The following is a 19,098-nucleotide window of genomic DNA, read 5'->3' on the forward strand; positions in this document are numbered from 1 at the left end:
AATCATTCATCTGCCTATCCCTTTGTGCTGGCACAGATCTACTACTCACAGCAACATGGAAACCCCTACAGTAGACACACACAACTTTATCCACKAAAACTACACAATCTTCTATCCCATGCCCTCGTGCACACTTCCCACATCTTGGAATCTCCTTCCTACACACTGCTATGACATGACCATAAATGTTGCACCTGAAACAGAGCAGTGGATTCAGCACAAAAGGCTCTAAAGGATAACTGCTATATCCTAACATGACTTTGTCTGGTAGAGACTCTGACTCACTGAGTGCCTGCTCCCTCTGATCAGAAGAAACACAAAAAGATATCACAAGTCCACTAACGTTACAGGTTACCTTCACTGATRCAACTGCACCCAACTCCTTTCTCACCCAGCCTGAAACCACAAATGGATCTGTCAAAAGGCAAGAGTCCACCTTCTCCGGGAAAAATGTCATTGCCTACCCGGGTCAAAACCTAAACTGGACGACACTGGGCCAATTGTGTGCCACCCTATGGGACTCCCAATCACAGCCATTTGTGATACAGCCTGGAATTGAACCAGGGTCTGTAATGATGCCTCTAGCATTGAGATGCAGTGCCTGAGATGCAGATTGTGTGAACGGGTTAGAGAGGCTGGTCAGGGTTGAGGTTTGGGTGATGTAATGGGTGGGGGGGGGGGAGTGGTGTCTTGGGCTCTATTTCACTCTTTAATAGGAACAGGACTAATGAAGAAAATTTAGTGTATTGTATGTAGGCTGTGACTGTACTCACACTCCAGTACAGTAGGTGGCGGTGTACGGCTTAAAAGTTGGATGCGATTATTATTATTATTTATTTTTAAATGTAACCTTTATTTAACTAGGCAAGTCAGTTAAGAACAAATTCTTATTTACAATGACCGCCTACCCCGGCCAAAAAAGAAGAAAAAAATAAAAAAAGAAGACAGTTTGTTTTGATTTTCTTCCGGGTTGGAAATCTAGCCGCCAAATTGAAGTGACCTAATGTGCATATGTTATTAAGAGTTACTAGATATCTCTTTACTTAATAACTCCATGCACGCGTCATTAGTTTTATTTTGGCATTCACTTACGCGTATCAAACATTGTTCAATCTTTGCTGACAACTTTCAAAACTACACTAGCTAGCTCACACGGAGGACACAATGGAAGAAGCGAGAAAAGGTAACGTCAAATAACGTTATAACTGTTTTTGCATTATGAAGAGTTCGTACAAATGTCATGTTTGAGTAGATTGGTCTTACATGTGTGTAATTTACCATGCTCGTTGGTTATAATTTATTATCCAATTTTTTTTTTATATATCCCCAGGTGTTTTGGGGCACTTGACCATGTTGGAAATGGAGGCGAACAACTTGGAATTGCAGCAGCAGGAGCTTCGGCAGAGAGGTCGCCAGGAAGAGCTGAGTGCAAACCTACAGGCACTCCTCAGTAAAAGAGACCAGTTAAAAGTTGAAATAAAGGCAAACACGGTAAACTGGCTAGATCATTTCTGAGATCACTTATACTGATGTCGCATTACCTGGCAGTAGCTATAATTTATTATCTGAATAAATGGATGCTTACTAATAGGTGGAGGTGTTGTTATAGAATGTTTACAAATGTACATAACCTTGGTTTTAAATAGTATCAAACAGTTAACACAGGTTGCAGGTGAATCTGAGAAGTCAATGTGTGGTCGTAGGCTGCTGCTCAGAGCTTACAGTAGTTCAACATGATGTATTCCTTTCTAGTCTCTCCAGGAGATGAGAACTCTACTGGACCGAACAGGTGTTCCATATGAGAGGAATGAGGATATTGATGACCTGGAAGATGGCTCAGATAACTCACAACTTCTGCTGATGATGGCCAGACACACACAACTGAAGGACCTGCTTCATGCTCACCATCTTATAGGTAGGTACTTATAACCCAAATATGATCAACGATCTCTGTCTCTCTGTGTGTGCCTGTGTGTGTGTGTGTGTGTCTGTGTGTGGTATAGAAACTCTTTAGACAATATCACCAACCATCCATCCACACCTCTTTCCCCTTCGTTGTCTTTCTCAGGTGGGTATGATGTCCTCCAGACTCGTAAAGGTAAAGGAGTGTGTGTCTCGTTGGCCACTGCATACGAAGGCGTCTACCTTGAGACATATAACCTGGAGATAGATCTGGGGTCTAACCTGAGGATCTGCCGGCATAACATCCCTCCGTTCATCCCCTTGGAGAGGCTTGTTACGCAGGGCAACATGCAGACAGACATCAGGGATTTCCTGGACACCCTCAGCCAGTATCTCAATGCCTACGCTGGCCGCAAGCAGCAGCTACACCTCACCAAGGTACCAGCGTATTAGTGTACCAGTCATCCACATTGATATCTGAAATGGAATATTAATCCATTTTCATATATTATGCATCTTATGCAGATCTAAAAATACACCGTTATTGTCTGCTCAAAGTAAAGAGAGGTGTAAGAACATAGTACCAGAAACCTTTGTTGTGATAGCTGTACACAGTATGTCAGATGACTACGTTATGTTTGCTCTGAAGGCTCCTATTATATARAAAATGTCTAGACCAGTCTTCTGCCCTGTTCTCTGTCTGCTTCCAGGAGATCCATAGCTCTGTTCAGGTGGCGGAAAGTAATGCTCTCTGTACTATACTGGTGCTGATGTTCACTATACCAGGAGAGAAGGCCGAGACTACACTGTGTACACTGCAGTATGCCGACCACACACAGCGCCTGCCCACCCGGGTCAACATAGAGTCTGAAGGTACAACTCATAAACACCAACTGAATACATAATATGAACCTTTCAGTGTAAATGAGTGTACCGGAGCAATGATAATATTAAAGTTGCAATATGTATTTAGAATTTTTGCAACCAGGAAATGGCAGAGCGATTTCTGCATATTGCATCTTTAACCTTGAAGTGACCGGAGTGTCGATAATATTAACCTTTGAGCGTACCGAGCAATGCTTATGTTTTCTAATCTATGGCTGTTTTAAAGGATGTAAAAAATATATATACAGCGTTTTCAGAAAGTATTCATACCCCTTGACTAATTCTATATTTTGTTCTGTTCTAGCCTGAATTCAAAATGAAATAGTTTTTTTTAAATCTCACCCATATACACACTATACCCCATTATGACAAAGTTGTCCATTATTCTTCAAACTCTGTCATATTGGTTGTTGATCATTGTTAGACAACCTTTTCAGGTCTTGCCATATATTTTCAAGTAGATTTAAGTCAAAACTGTAGCTCGGCCACTCAGGAACATTCACTATCTTCATGACAAGCAACTCCCGTGTCGATTTGGCCTTGTGTTTTGTTATTGGCCTGCTGAAAGGTGAATTCATTTCCCAGTGTCTGGTGGAAAGCAGACTGAACCAGGTTTTCCTCTAAGATTTAGCCTGTACTTAGTTCCATTACGTTTATTTTTTATCCTGAAAAACTCCCCAGTCCTTAACGATTACAAGCTTACCCATAACATGATCCAGCCACCACTATGCTTGAAAATATGGAGTTATACTCTGTGTTCTATTGGATTTGCCCCAAACAAAACACTTTAAATTCAGGACAAAGGGTTCATTGCTTTGCCAAATTTTTTGCAGTATTAGTTTAGTGCCTTGTTGCGAACAGGATGCATGTTTTGAAATATTTGTATTCTGTACAGGATCCTTCTTTTCCTTTCTTTCAATTAGGTTAGTATTGTGGAGTAACTACAATGTTGATCCACCCTCAGTTTTCTCCTATCACAGCCATTAAACTAACTGTTTTAAAGTCACCATTGGCCTCATGGTGAAATCCCTGAGCGGTTTTCTTCCTCTCCGGCAACTGAGTTAGGAAGGACGCCTGTATCTTTGTAGTGACTATGTGTATTGATATCAAATCAAATCAAGTTTATTTTATATAGCCCTTCGTACATCAGCTAATATCTCGAAGTGCTGTACAGAAACCCAGCCTAAAACCCCAAACAGCATGCAATGCAGGTGTAGAAGCACGGTGGCTAGGAAAAACTCCCTAGAAAGGCCAAAACCTAGGAAGAAACCTAGAGAGGAACCAGGCTATGAGGGGTGGCCAGTCCTCTTCTGGCTGTGCCGGGTGGAGATTACTTAACAGAACATGGCCAAGATGTTCAAAAATGTCATAAGTGACAAGCATCATCAAATAATAATACAGGAATAAAATGTTCAGTTGGCTTTTTCATAGCCGATCATTAAGAGTTGATATACTCTTTATTTATACCATCTAAAGTGTAATTAAAACTTCACCATGCTCAAATGGATATTAAATTCATGCTCATCTACCAATAAGTGCCCTTCTTTGACGAGGCATTGGAAAACCTCCTGGTTTTGTGGTTAATTCTATGTTTTGACATTCACTGCTCGACTGAGGGACTTATAATTATTTGTATGTGTGGGGTACATAAGACTAGTAGTCAGGCAACATATTATGTGACTTTTTAAGCACATTTTTCTCCCTGAACTTTTTTAAGTTTGCCTTAACAAAGAGGTCGAATACTTATTGACATTTCAGCTTTTTCATTTTTAAATAATTTGTAAACATTTTGAAAAACATCATTTCACTTTTGATATTATGGGGTGTAGGCTAGTAACAAAATTCTCCATTTATCAATTTTAAACGCAGGCTGTAACACCAAAATGTGGAAAAAGCAAGGTGTGTGTGGGTGTGTGTGTGTGTGTGTGTGTGTGTGTGTGTGTGTGTGTGTGTGTGCGTGTGTGTGTGTGTGTGTGTGTGTGTGTGTGTGTGTGTGTGTGTGTGTGTGTGTGTGTGTGTGTGTGTGTGTGTGTGTGTTGTGTTGTGTGTGTGGGTGTTGTAATAAACAGAGAACAGACGCCTCACAAGTCCTCAACTGGCAGCTTCATTAATATATCCTGCAAAACACCAGTCTCAATGTCAACAGTAAAGAGGGACTCTGGGATGCTGGCTTCTAGGCATAGTTGCAAAGAAAAAGCCATATCTCAGACTGGCCAATAAAAATTAAAGATTAAGATGGGCAAAATAACACAGACACTGGACAGAGGAAGTCTGCCTAGAAGGCCAGCATTCACTGTTGACTTGAGACTGATGTTTTGCAGGTACTATTTAATGAAGTTGCCAGTTGAGGACTTGTGAGGCGTCGTTTTCTCAAACTAGACACTGTACTTGTCCTTTCTCAGTTGTGACACGGGGCCTCCCACTCTTTTCTATTCTGGTTAGGCCAGTTTGCGCTGTTCTGTGAAGGGAGTATTACACAGCGTTGTACGAGATCTTCAGTTTCTTTGCAATTTCTCCGCATGGAATAGCTTAATTTCTTAGAACAAGAATAGTCTGAGAGTTTCTGAAGAAAGTGCTTTGTTTCTGCCATTTTGAGCCTGTAATCGAACCACAAATGCTGATGCGCCAGATACTCAACTAGTTTAAAGAAGGCCAGTTTTATTGCTTCTTTAATCAGAAAACAGTTTTCAGCTGTGCTAACATAATTGCAAAAGGGTTTTTTTAATGATCAATTAGCCTTTTAAAATGCTAAACTTGGATTAGCTCACACAACGTGGCATTGGAACACAGGAGTGATGGTTGCTGATAATGGGCCTCTGTACGCCTATGTAGATATTCCATTAAAAATCAGCAGTTTCCAGCTACAATAGACATTTACAACATTTACAATGTGTACACTGTATTTCTGATCAATTTGGTGTTATTTTAATGGACAATTTTTAAAACTTTTCTTTCAAAAACCAGGACATTTCTAAGTGACCCCAAACTTTTGAACGTGTGTGTGTGTGTGTGTGTGTGTGTGTGTGTGTGTGTGTGTGTGTGTGTTGATTGAGGATGTTATTTGTATCCATGCACAAGTCAGTTTTTATCCTTAATGTGTGTGTGTGTATAGACACTGCGCTGGCGAGTTCTCCACAATGGAAGAAGAACCAAGCCCTACTCCTGGAGTCTCCATTACACACAGCCTTGGTGACCATGAAGAAGACTGGCAGTATCGCTTAGTCTGATCACAGTATGCTGTAAATACGCTCAAGACTGAACAGTTGTTTATGTCAATGTATTTCATTTATTTAACATGTCTTTTTATACTCATTTCATTGGCAGTCACTATCTAGTAGTTGTCTGTTATGAGTTTACCAAYCATTAGGAAGTAATATTGATTTGCACACCACCTTTTGCCCTCAGAACAGCCTCAATTTGTTGGGGCATGGAGTCGAAAGCGTTCCACGGGGATGCTGGCCCATATTGACTCCAGTGCTTTTCACAGTTGTGTCAATTTGGCTGGATCTACTTTGGGTGGTAGACTGGTGCGCCTGGCACCTACTACCATACCCCGTTCAAAGACACTTAAATCTTTTGTCTTGTACATTCAACCTCTGAATGGCACACATACACAATCCATGTCTCAAGGCTTAAACATCCTTCTTTAACCTGTGTCCTCCCCTTCATCTACACTGATTGAAGTGGGTTTAACAAGTGACATCAATAAGGGATCATAGCTTTCACCTGGATTCACCTGGTCAGTCTATGTCATGGAAAGAGCAGGTGTTCTTAATGTTTTGTCCACTCAGTGTATATCTTTTTGAGTTAATGTAAAAGTTAATGTACTTGCTATTCCCTTTCGCTTATTCAACATTGTTTGCACATGTATATATTTTTGTTAATAAAAAAGTAAAGTACCCATTTTTCTCAAGTTTGACAACCGTGTTTGCAATATAATGACAACAATACAGTATGTTTCGCTAAGCTAAATTGGTGTTGTCTTGATTTATTTGACTGCATCAGTTAACTAAAAGCAGTGGCACTATTCCCCTAAGCTACCCGAGATTTACCTCACAGAGGAAACCTGATGGTCTGCATTTACAGTCTTTCAAAAGTGGATAATTACTTCACAAAGGTTACTAGGAAACAAAATAGTCTACACGAAACACGATACGAAGATCAGGTTTCTCAAAAAAAGTGGTATAACGTGTTTTCATCTGACCGGTGAAAGAAATACCTCTTGTCATGTTTCTATCTGCTCATTACAAGTGTTGTCAAGTTTTTTCAGAAAGTTTTTTATTTTCTGGCTTAGCATATCCTGCTGACATTGTTTGAGTCTCTCCTTCTCTCCTCTAGCATGTTGCTGTTGGCTGGCCAGCTCCTTTTCTGAGATAGAGTCGATAGTGGATATTTGCCTCAGCTGCATGATAGAAAACACCCCTGCCCCTGCCTCTGTTTCTCTGTGTTTGGCAGAGTGTCCTGCCTCTGTCTCTCTGTGTTTGGCAAAGTGTCCTGCCTCTGTCTCTCTGTGTTTGGCAGAGTGTCCTTCCCTTGCTTGTGTCTCTCTGTGCTTGGCAGAGTGTCCTGCCTCTGTCTCTCTGTGCTTGGCAGAGTGCCCTGCCCTTGCTTGTGTCTCTCTGTGATTAGCAGAGTGTCCTTCCCTTGCTTGTGTCTCTCTGTGATTGGCAGAGTGTCCTTCCCTTGCTTGTGTCTCTCTGTGCTTGGCAGAGTGTCCTGTCTCTGTCTCTCTGTGATTGGCAGAGTGTCCTTCCCTTGCTTGTGTCTCTCTGTGTTTGGCAGAGTGCCCTGCCCTTGCTTTTGTCTCTCTGTGATTAGCAGAGTGTCCTTCCCTTGCTTGTGTCTCTCTGTGATTGACAGAGTGTCCTGTCTCTGTCTCTCTGTGATTGGCAGAGTGTACGGTTTTGGGCTGTGCTGACTGAGATCTCCTCAAGCTCAGCATTGATTTTCCTCTAGCCTCAACCCCAACCATTCTAGGTTTCTCTACAATGACATTACTGTTTGATGTCTGCCAACATGAGACTAGTTTTCCTCTGTCGATGGAAAGGGATTTACTGGAGTACAACCGTCTGTTGTCAGAGGCAGAGACGGCACGATCCATCCTTGCCTTTTTAGTTTTGGATATCTCTTTCATGGTTTTGTTGATAGTGGCACAAGGTTCACAGACTTTGAGAAGTAGTAGTTTCCTGTGTTCCATCATCAGTGAGTTTCTATCCTGACACAGAACTCTGAGGGTGTACCTGTGCCTCATGTCTAACAGGGTCAGRTTGTGTTGAAGAATAATGTCCTCCTGGTGATTCAGAAACCTCACATCCAGAACAGACTTTGGTCTCTTGCGGTTGACCACCTCGGTCATATCCAGATCATGCCTTATCATGGTGCTTGGGAATAAAAAGGAATATTCGTTTTTGARTTCTCTATTTGTTCCTGTTTTCATCACATTAACAATACTCACCCAGACATTACCATAACTAAATATATTCTTATTCAATATATCCATGAAGTTTCACTTGCAAGTCAAGGTTTCATCAAATTGTCTTACCTGGTCAATGAACGACGACCTGTATCACAAGCATGTGTCTACAGTTTCCCACGATGTTGCTCTGTTACCTTTTTGAGGTGTGGATGCGAGCAGATCAGTAGGCTACTCTGGATAGGCTACACGGGGGAGTGTTGGCTGCTATGACATCTAAGCAAGCATTGTTGTAGGGTTATTGTATTTCTCCCAGGGGTGGTAGGGAATTGAATGTGTGTTACTGTTCTCTAATTATGTGTTGAGGATTATCACAGTGTTGTGTAATAACCCAGTCCTTACATGGTTATTAGTCTGCTGGCTGTCACAATTTCATWAAATTGGCGTATTTCAGAGTGTAGCCTATAATCTTTGGTTCATGTTTAATTTCAAACAGTTWTGAAAGGTAATTCTTTAGCTTGATCTTGTTCCCTCACTACAACTATGAAGTGGGGGGCAGCGGGTAGGAGGAATTACAATCAGGCAACTCATAAACCCACTACAAGCACATTCTCTGGGAATTGTTGAGCTCTTTTGGTAAGTAGCCTAAAAACAAGCTTTCAAGATTATTATAATGCTTTATTTGCAGCACCTCTTGTTGTGCAATGTTCTTTTTTCTTAGCTTACATAACATATTTCTGTAATTCATTAAGTTCATTGCCCTCTTCTGTTGTGTGGRAGAATGAGCTCGAGAGATGTTCGATAGTTCGGACAAATTTCTGCCCACATTGGCGAGTTGATAGGAAGTGTAAACAATGTAGCCAATACTCGCAACAAAATATCTGGCGATTTTACTACSTTGTCAATGGCTACATTGTTGCGCTACCTCAATCAACAATGCGTAAACTTTGCTCAAGTAGGCCTATCTTCAACGCATTTATTGTATCAATGGGCTACAGATGTTTTGTTTGTAAGTCAGTTACGAACTTGTTTTTTCATTCAAGGTTCTTGAAGACATGTCACAACATCAGAGACCATCAGAAAACAATGCAAGTACCTTATTAATAAAGTATTTAATACGCTTTTATTATGCAATATTTCCCCAAAGGAACAGATGTAGTCAGATGCAGAAGTACGCTGAAATTGGCTTGTCATACAACACACGTAGAGCAAAGCTTTGTCMTTATGTATTTTTATTTATTTATTTWACCTTTATTTAACTAGGCAAGTCAGTTAAAAGTACAAATTCTTATTTTCAATGACGGCCTAGGAACAGTGGGTTAKCTGCCTTGTTCAGGGGCAGAACGACAGATTTTTACCTTGTCAGCTCGGGGATTCAATCTTTCGACATTTTGGTTACTAGTCCAACGCTCTAACCACTAGGCTACTTGCCGCCCCATAATTGGATCGCTATTGAATTATTGATTTTATTCTCTATTCCTCTGTGGAATAAAATTCATTTGAACCTGAACATGATTTTATGTACTCTCAATGTAATGTGGCTTTGAGTGTCCTGAAGGCGTCTGCCAAATACAATTATTTATGAATTATTTATGAATGGTTATCAGATGATGACGGCAGTGTGTATTGACACACCAGGGGGACCAGAGAGTATGCTGTTGKGGAATGTCCCCAGACCTCAACCTGAACATGGAAAAGTCCTCATCAGAGTCCATGCAACCGCTCTGAACAGGGCTGACACATTGCAGGTATACCCCTATAGACCATATGAATATTAATCTATGGCTCTACGATCAACAACAAAGTCTTTGTCACTTCTTTCACCTCCTATTGGACAGTCACAGGATCACTCTAAGCCTATGGCTATATAGCGTCACCTATAGCAAGCTATTGGACAGTCACAGAGGTTAATTTTCAGAAGGCTCGATTGTTAACTGAACACTGAAGTGGATTGCAAATATTATGTTAACTATTGTTATGCTAAGATACTAAAGTTGTTGTTTCTATTTTTGACAGAGGAAAGGACTGTACCCCGCTCCACCTGGTGAGAGTGAGGTCCTGGGTTTGGAGGCGGCTGGTACGGTGGCCAGCGTTGGCCCAGGGGTTAGGCAGTGCTGGAGGCTAGGGGACCGGGTCATGACCCTACTCTCTGGAGGAGGGTATGCCGAGTATGTGGCTGTTCCAGAYGAGCTTCTCATGTCTATCCCCACTCATCTCACTGTCTACCAGGCTGCTGCCATACCTGAGGCCTGGCTCACTGCATTTCAGCTCCTGCACTTTGTAGGTAGGCCTCTATAGCATGTTTTATTTTACTTTAACCTTTATTTAACCAGGAAGTCCTATTGAGGTCAGAAGACCTCTTTTCCAAAAGAGACCTGCAMAGCCAAGAAAGGCTATTTCATATTTGCATTCAGGCATTTAATCAAAGCACCGATCAGGAAACCCAGACTTGTAGATGTATGTTCAATCTCTTCTTTTGTAGCTCAGGTGAAGGAAGGAGAGATAGTGTTGGTGCATGCTGGGGCCAGTGGGGTGGGGACTGCCGCTGTCCAGCTGGTCCGATTGGCTGGGGCTATTCCCATAGTTACTGCAGGAAGCTCTGAGAAACTACAGATGGCAGAGACACTGGGAGCCGCTGCTGGTTTCAACTACAAACATGAGGACTTTGCAGAGAAAGTTAGTGATTTTACAGCAGGTGAGTTAATAATCAGATCAATGAGAACATAAATGCCATTTCACATAATAATGAATCTAGGGTGTCGTGAACTGCTTACAACATTGAGTGAGTTKATTTGATAATTGTATCATATGCATACAAATCATTGTGTGTGGATACAAATCTTAGCCATACAGCGAGAGATGTATCCAGAGAAACCATTGGATCAAACTAGACTAAACAGGCAAGCTTTYTGCAGGCAGAGGAGCAAACGTCATCTTGGACTGCATTGGTGGGTCCAACTGGGAGAGGAACGTGGCCTGTCTGGCCACAGATGGACGATGGGTGCTYTATGGCCTCATGGGAGGAAAGACCGTGACAGGAGACATACTGGGCAAGCTGCTGTCCAAACGAGGACAGCTCCTCTGTAGRCTCCTCAGGTCACGCAGTCTACAGGTGATGTATGGATGATTGATTGATTGATTGATCAGTTGCTTGTCCTACGAGAGGAAATTATTTACACAGTAGAAACTAATATTATAATGTAAATTAAAAAGTAAAAAATATGTCAGTGAAAGGCAGCACCGATAACACAAATGTTCTGTGTGCAATAATGCCCAAAGTAAAACTTTCAATATGTGTTGGATATGAACCTATTACTCAAATGCCATTCAATTACCCCTTACCCCAGCCTAGAACCCTGTCTTTGTTACTACTTTCTAAATGTGAAGTGTGTGGTCCTGTGTTTTCTCCTGTCAGTATAAAGCAGATCTGGTGAGAGCCTTCTCAGAAAGGGCCCTACCTCACTTCTCAGACCCGACTAGCTCCCCCTGCCACCTGAGGCCTGTAATCGACAGCATGTTCAGTCTGGACCAGGTAGCTGATGCTCACAGACACATGGAAGCCAATAGAAACACGGGAAAGATTGTAATCAATGTCATGAACCCACAATGATGGGACCTCTAGTGACGGTGTCATCTTTCCATCTAGTTCCAAACTCAACATTTGGTTGAGCAACTTGGTTTATGACCATTCACTTCTATAACATATATCAAAATTAAATGTTATTTGTCACATGTGCCATATATAACAGGTGTAGACTTTAAAATGAAATGCTTACTTACAAGCCTTTAACCAACAATGCAGAGCTAGAAAAAGGGAAATAGTAACACAATAAAATAATGAGGCTATATACAAAGAGTACCTGTACTGAGTCAATGTGCAGAGGTACGAGGTAGTTGAATGCATATGTCCTGAATGTTATAAGGTGACCGAGTTGATAAATACTGTGTTGAAAGCTAGATATAAAGCTTTCCTGTTTCCTACTACAGTAACTATGGTGACAGTGTCTCCTCACCWTAACAGTATTTGTATCACCTTCTGTTTATTGTTCAATCAAATTATGCATATTATTTTTTACTTAGTCTAAAACAAAAACTGTGTTACTGGTAATAGTACAATTTGTTTGGCCCATCTGTGATTTCATTATAAACAAGAATAAACTTTTTTTTTCTCAACAAGAACAAAAAATATTGTTTGTAATAATTTATTTTCTGTTCATAACTAATCATTACCACACATTAAATCGTTATATTAGACATGTTCTATAGCCTATGTGTTGAATTTCCATGTTCAGTCGGCCCACAAAGAATGTCTGAAAGAAACATATTGCAAATATGCTATGCACATGGCCACAGTACCCCTAGAGCGCCTGGGTGGGTTTATGCGCACCACGCCACAAGCTGACCCGTGACGAGAAACCGGAATTGGCAGGCTGAAATTAAATGTTCGACTTCCTGAGGTCACCGTCAAGTTTTGTTTTGGGAGGGAGTTCATTTAATGTGAGTCTACACTTTGTTTGTTTTTAAACTAGCAAATGCGTAAAATTAAGTGTGCCGTCGTGGACAAAGATTCTAGGGACACTAAAAAAGACAACATCGACACCCGTCGAAAGAAAGTGGGTAGAATGTAGTGGTGTGATTTTTCGCCTTATGCACTTCTTGTACCTTCTTCTCATGCTTAGTTTATCTAAGTTTGAAGGTACCTTTCCTACAATCTGAWTCAGGCTCAGTCTTTAAAGGCGAATTATTTCTTTACTTTTTTCTCAACAATGTTTGTATTGCCTCAAATGAATAAGCTACAGATGTTCATTCAACGTCCGGAGCATGTTTGAMTGAATGTGAATGGTTTTGTGGTGTAGGCAGTGGTTGAAAAAATACCCAGTAGAAGTAAAGATACCTTAACAGAGCATTTCTCAAGTAAAAGTCTAAAAGCATTTGGTTRAAAATATACGTATGTATCAAAAGTTAATGTKATTTGATAAGTATAAAAAGTTAAATTGTAGATCATTTCACATTCCTTATTTTTATTTACGAATAGTCCAGTGGCACACTCCAACACAGACWTCATTTACAAACGAAACAGATGTGTTTAGTGAGTCTGCTAGATCAGAGGCTGTAGGAAGGACCAAGGATGTTCTCTTGATAAGTGTGGACATTGGACCATTTTCCTGCCCTGCTAAGCATAGAAAATGTACTTTGGGTGTCAGGGAAAATTATATGGAGTAAAAAATATGAATAGTATAGATACCCCCCAAAAATGACTTAAGTAAAAATACTTGAAAGTACTTAAGTACTTTACACCACTGGGGATAGGTTAGTGGATGGGGGTATGACTCATTAGTGGAAGATMAATACATACAGTAACATAATGTAGCACATTTTTTGCATCCTTGTCTCATATGCTAAAACTCAAAATYCAAGCAAAATCTTTCTCAATGTCCTAATAGCATGCCTGTCGTATTTATCACTGTTGCAGATCTAAAACATGGCGGAACCAAACCAAAGGCCTCAACGTAAGATGTCCACCGCAGGAGACGGTCTKTACAAGGTACTCGGACTGGAGAAGGGGGCATCGCAAGAAGAGATAAAGAAGGCATACAGGTATAAAGCTCTCAACCACAGACAGAAGCTTAGTGAACGACTAGAGAACAGTTCAAAAGGTGTTGGCTTTCTTAACCTCACAGGGTATGTGGGACGGTAGCGTCCCACCTCTCAACAGCCAGTGAAACTGCAGGGCGCCAAATTCAAAACAACAGAAATCCCATAATAAAAATCCTCAAACATACATGTATTTTACACCATTTTAAAGATACATTGTGTGTAAACCAGCCACAGTGTCCGATTTCAAAAAGGCTTTACGACGAAAGCAAACCAAACGTTATGTTAGGTCAGAGCCAAGTCACAGAAAAACAGCCATTTTCCAGCCAAGAGAGGAGTCACAAAAAGCTGAAATATAGATAAAATTAATCACTAACCTTTGATCTTCATCAGATACACTCATAGGACTTCATGTTACACAATACATGTATGTTTGTTTTAGTTCATATTTATATCCAAAAATCTGAGTTTACATTGGCGGGTTATGTTCAGTAGTTCCAAAACATCCGGTGATTTTGCAGAGAGCCACATCAATTTACAGAAATACTCATAACATTGATAAAAGATACAACTGTTATGCATGGAATTTAGCTCCACTTCTCCTTATGCAACCGCTGTGTCAGATTCAAAAAAACTTTACGGAAAGAGCAAACCATGCAATAATCTGAGTACGGCCCAGACGACAAATCAAGCCAAACAGATCCGCCATGTTGGAGTCAACAGAAGTTATAAAATATTCACTTACCTTTGATGATCTTCACAGAATGCACTCCCAGGAATCCCAGTTCCACAATAAATGTTTGTTTTGTTCGATAATGTCCACATTTATGTCCAAATAACTCCTTGTTCAGTACACAATCCAAACTCACGACGCGTGTGCAAGTACAGCGCGAAAGTACGGAGACAAAGTCCAAAAAGTTATATTACAGTCCGTAGAAACATGTCAAACGAAGTATAGAATCAATCTTTAGGATGTTTTAACATAAATCTTCAATAATGTTCCAACCGGAGAATTCCTTTGTCTGTAGAATTGCAATGGAACAGAGCTCGCTCTCACGTGAACGCGCGAGACTGAGCTCGTGGCTCCTGGCAGACCTCTGACTCATTCCCCTCTCATTCGCCCCCACTTCACAGTAGAAGCATAAACAAGGGGTTCTAAAGACGGTTGACATCTAGTGGAAGCCTTAGGAAGTGCAATTTGACCCCATAGACACTGTGTATTCGATAGGCCAAGAGTTAAACTACAAACCTCAGATTTCCCACTTCCTGGTTGGATTTTTRTCTRAGGTTTTTGCCTGCCATATGAYTTKTGTTATACTCACAGACATCATTCAAACAGTTTTAGAAACTTCAGAGTGTTTTCTKTGCAAATCTACTAATTKTATGCATATTCTAGCTTTTATGGCTGAGTAGCAGGCAGTTTAATTTGGGCACGCTTTTCATCCAAAATTCCCAATGCTGCCCCCTACCCTAGTGAAGTTAATAAAAGCACCATGAACTAAAACTGTAGTATAGGCTGTCCTGACGCTGCTTTTCTTTCCTCTTTTTGGAAGATTTCTAGTAAAAARCTACATATTTGCCTTCTTCTCCCAGGAAACTAGCACTGAGGCATCACCCTGACAAGAACCCAGACAACCCCGAGGCAGCTGAGAAGTTTAAGGAGATCAACAATGCKAACTCCATCCTCAACGACGAAACCAAGCGGAAGGTCTATGACGAGTACGGCTCCATGGGCCTCTATGTCGCAGAGCAGTTTGGAGAGGAGAGTGTTAAATATTACTTCCTCATGCACAAGTGCTGGTTCAAGGCAAGAAGTCTTTAAGATCCTATACACATTTTCATACATATACACTTTGCAGACACCTATACCCAAAAGAGACTTATTGTACCCACTTAATGAGCGCAAAACTGTACATTTTTTGTTGTAAGCATTTTATTCCTGTTGGAAATGAACTCACGACCTTGGCGTTGCTAAATTGTACTGTATGTTAATCATTACTCATTCATTAGTGTTGKAAGAAAACAAAACTCTGTATTATAGTTTTTTAACACTTAGAAGTGTATGCGTGAATACTTATAGGGCATAAGTATTCACGCATGTGACAAAAATCCCCGGTGTATTTCCCAGACCCTGATGGTGTTCTGTGGGATCTTCACCTGCTGCTGCTGCTGCTGTTTCTGCTGCTTCTGCTGTGGGAAGTGCAAGCCACCGGGGGACGAGGAGCACGTATACGTAGACCCAGAGGACCTTGAGGCCCAGATCAGAGCCGAGCAGGACAGGGGTGAGTGGGGGAAGGGGCAGTGGTATAGGTATTGTGTATACTTCTTAATCCCCATTGATGCGTATCAAAGTAGTGTAGTGGAGGTATACGCCGTTTCAATGAATGAGGCTGATGGAACAGATCAGAATGTTTAGCTTAAAATGTTGATCAACTACTATTTCTTCACATTTTAGGCGCAGCAATGTGCTGACGGCGGTAGGCCTTCGCGTGAATGTTCCTAAATCCAATTTGCGGAAAAAACGCAGTTCTAAAATGTGCACCGCACATGCAAGCGGTTTCATGGACAGAGATAAAAAATATCTGTTAGAAATTTAGAAAGAAGGGGTGATTTTTAAATATGCCAAAACTATCATGGGCTGCTAATATGACTAGGATAATGCCTTTGGCTGCTAGACAATGAAAGTAGAACACGAGAACACATGTATGTCTTTATAAAAATGATTGTCTTCATGTTTCTATGGTGGTATTTTGGCTATAGGCTACTTTCAAGTAAGGTACGATGTGCCTCCATGAAGTAAAACGTCCAAGTTTAAAACAATTAACAAATACAAAAAATGTGGCGACGCTAATGATAGGCCTAACCGTCTTCTGATAGATGGAAAGGCTTTCTTTAAAAAAAATCTTCTCTATTAAATGTTAAGTACAGTAGCTACAAAGTAGCCTACCTGTCAGAATGATATCATGATTTTTCACATCAATCCAGTAGCCTTTTCTTTTGCAAACTCCAACTTGTGCTACAGGAACACTGCTAACCYAACAACCGTACTAGGTGTCTGCACGCAGGGTAACTGCACTAGACCTCAAATTGTCTCCTGATGTGGTTTAAACATTGTTATGTACTTACAGTGCATTCCAAATTTTGTTTCACTTTTCACTATAAAAAATCTATCTACACACAATGGCAAAGCGAAAACAGGGTTTTAGACATTTTTGCCAATTTATATAAAATAAAAACAGCAATACCTTATTTACACAAGTATTCAGAGCCTTTGCCATCCTTGAGATGTTTCTACAACTTGATTAGAGTCCACCTGTGGTAAGTTCAATTGATTGGACATGATTTGGAAAGGCACACACCTGTCTAAATAAAGTCCCACTGTTGACCGTGCATGTCAGAGCAAAACCAAGCCACAGGGTCAAAGGAATTGTCCGTAGAGCTCCGAGACAGGATTGTGTTGAATCACAGATCTGGGGTAAGGTTACCAAAAAATGTCTGCAGCATTGAAGGTCACCAAGAACACAGTGGCCTCCATCATTCTTAAATGGAAGAAGTTTGGGAGGTGACTGAGAACCCAATGGTCACTCTGACAGAGCTTCAGAGTTCCTCTGTGGAGATGGGAGACCCTTCCAGAAGGACAACCAGCTCTCCACCAATCAGGCCTTTTTATTGTAGATTGGCCAGATGGAAGCRAATCCTCAGTAAAAAGCACATGACAGCCCGCTTGGAGTTTTCCAAAAGGRATCTAAWGGACCAAMATTGAACTCTTTGGCCTGAATGCCAAGCGTCATGTCTGGAGGAAACCTGGCACCATCCCTACGGTGAAACGTGGTGGCAGCATCATGCTGTCTAGTTGTTTTTCAGAGGCTGGGACTGGGAGGCTAGTCAGGATAGAGGGAAAGATGAACGGCGCAAAGTACAGAGAGATCCTTGATGAAAACCTGCTGAAAATAGCTGTGCAGCGACGCTCCCCATCCAACATTACAGAGCTTGAGAAGAATGTGAGAAACTCCCCAAATACAGGTGTCAAGCTTGTAGCGTCATACCCAAGAAGACTCGAGGCTGTAATCGCTGCCAAAATTGCTTCAACAAAGTACTGAGTAGAAGGTCTGAATACTTATGTAAATGTGATATTTAAGCTTTTTATTTTCAATAATTTGGCAGACTTTTCTAAACCTGTTTTTTGCTTTGTCATTATGGGGTTATTGTGTGTAGATTGATGGGGGGGGAGGGGGGAGCAATTTAATCAAATTCACAATAAGGCTATAATGTGGAAAAAGTCAAGGGGTCTGAATACTTTCCGAATGCACTGTATGTGATGGTATACAATTCTAAGGAAGGTTTGAAATGATTATGTTTTAGTCCAACATTATATCTGTTTGGGCTTCTTGTGGTCAATTTGCAGTCTACAAATGTATTTTTAATTATGACCATCCGCGCCGTTTATAGCATGCTGCCGAGGCTTCCGGTGCGCTATAGCATGCTGCGAGGCTTCGCGTGCGCTATACATGCTGCGAGGCTTCCGCGTGCGCTATACATGCAGCTGAGGCTTCCGGTGCGCTATACATGCGCGAGGCTTCCGTGCGCTATACATGCTGCGAGGCTTCCGCGTGCGCTATAGCATGCTGCGAGGCTTCCGGTGCGCTATAGCATGCTGCGAGGCTTCCGGTGCGCGTAATAGCATGCTGCGAGGCTTCCGGTGCGCTATAGCATGCTGCGAGGCTTCCGGTGCGCTATAGCATGCTGCGAGGCTTCCGGTGCGCTATAGCATGCTGCGAGGCTTCCGGTGCGGTATAGCATGCTGCGAGGCTTCCGGTGCGCTATAGCATGCTGCGAGGCTTCCGGTGCGCTATAGCATGCTGCGAGGCTTCCGGCTTGCCGGTTATAGCATGCTGCGAGGCTTCCGGTGCGCTATAGCATGCTGCGAGGCTTCGGGTGCGCTATAGCATGCTGCGAGGCTTCCGGTGCGCTATAGCATGCGCGAGGCTTCCGGTGCGCTATAGCTGCTGCGAGGCTTCGGTGCCTGCTATAGCATGCTGCGAGGCTTCCGGTGCGCCTATAGCATGCTGCGAGGCTTCCGGTGCGCTATAGCATGCTGCGAGGCTTCCGGTGCGCTATAGCATGCTGCGAGGCTTCCGGTGCGTATAGCATGCGCGAGGCTTCCGGTGCGCTATAGCATGCTGCGAGGCTTCCGGTGCGCTATAGCATGCTGCGAGGCTTCCGGTGCGCTATAGCATGCTGCGAGGCTTTCCGGTGCGCTATAACATGGTGAGAGGAGGAAGTAGAAGTAGTCTGAAAAATGT

General features: G+C 41.8%; 3 protein-coding genes across 7 annotated transcripts in view; all 3 read left to right on the plus strand.

The window, feature by feature from the left end:
* The first annotated feature begins 952 nt into the window (after positions 1-952).
* Positions 953-6,759, plus strand: cenpo (centromere protein O). The gene is made up of 6 exons (XM_023987104.2): positions 953-1,183; positions 1,331-1,491; positions 1,753-1,915; positions 2,069-2,340; positions 2,613-2,775; positions 5,900-6,759. Exons 1-6 carry the CDS (start codon positions 1,165-1,167, stop codon positions 6,007-6,009), a joined length of 888 nt encoding a protein of 295 aa, XP_023842872.1. The 5' UTR covers positions 953-1,164; the 3' UTR covers positions 6,010-6,759.
* A 1,765-nt stretch (positions 6,760-8,524) lies between these two features.
* On the plus strand, positions 8,525-12,013 carry tp53i3 (tumor protein p53 inducible protein 3). 4 transcript variants are annotated; one of them, XM_023987102.2, is made up of 7 exons: positions 8,525-8,836; positions 9,244-9,288; positions 9,839-9,948; positions 10,217-10,484; positions 10,683-10,895; positions 11,116-11,312; positions 11,616-12,013. In XM_023987102.2, exons 3-7 carry the CDS (start codon positions 9,853-9,855, stop codon positions 11,808-11,810), a joined length of 969 nt encoding a protein of 322 aa, XP_023842870.1. In that variant the 5' UTR covers positions 8,525-8,836; positions 9,244-9,288; positions 9,839-9,852; the 3' UTR covers positions 11,811-12,013. The 4 variants fall into 4 exon arrangements, with proteins under 4 accessions (XP_023842870.1, XP_023842868.1, XP_023842871.1 ...); XM_023987100.2 differs by having other exon boundaries at positions 8,526-8,836; positions 9,808-9,948; XM_023987103.2 differs by lacking the exon at positions 8,525-8,836 and adding an exon at positions 8,956-9,155 and having other exon boundaries at positions 9,808-9,948; positions 11,116-11,317; positions 11,616-11,736.
* Positions 12,014-12,609: 596 nt separating this feature from the next.
* The window catches only part of dnajc5gb (DnaJ (Hsp40) homolog, subfamily C, member 5 gamma b), a 13,168-nt gene continuing 6,679 nt past the window's right edge, over positions 12,610-19,098 (plus strand). Inside the window, exons 1-4 of one of the 2 annotated variants that reach the window (XM_023987111.2) lie at positions 12,610-12,697; positions 13,674-13,798; positions 15,389-15,602; positions 15,924-16,077. In XM_023987111.2, coding sequence (XP_023842879.1) covers positions 13,683-13,798; positions 15,389-15,602; positions 15,924-16,077 — 484 coding nt within the window. In that variant the 5' untranslated portion in view covers positions 12,610-12,697; positions 13,674-13,682. Of the gene's footprint in view, positions 12,814-13,673; positions 13,799-15,388; positions 15,603-15,923; positions 16,078-19,098 lie in introns of both variants that reach the window. The other variant, XM_023987110.2, reaches the window with a different exon arrangement.

Source organism: Salvelinus sp. IW2-2015, linkage group LG4q.2, assembly GCF_002910315.2.
Source record: "Salvelinus sp. IW2-2015 linkage group LG4q.2, ASM291031v2, whole genome shotgun sequence".
Taxonomy (NCBI): Eukaryota; Metazoa; Chordata; class Actinopteri; order Salmoniformes; family Salmonidae; genus Salvelinus; species Salvelinus sp. IW2-2015.

Coding starts and splice junctions, on each gene's coding strand:
- cenpo (XM_023987104.2), top strand. Junction 1,916..2,068: donor TCATGCTCACCATCTTATAG/GTAGGTACTTAT, acceptor TGTCTTTCTCAG/GTGGGTATGATGTCCTCCAG. Junction 2,341..2,612: donor AGCAGCTACACCTCACCAAG/GTACCAGCGTAT, acceptor GTCTGCTTCCAG/GAGATCCATAGCTCTGTTCA.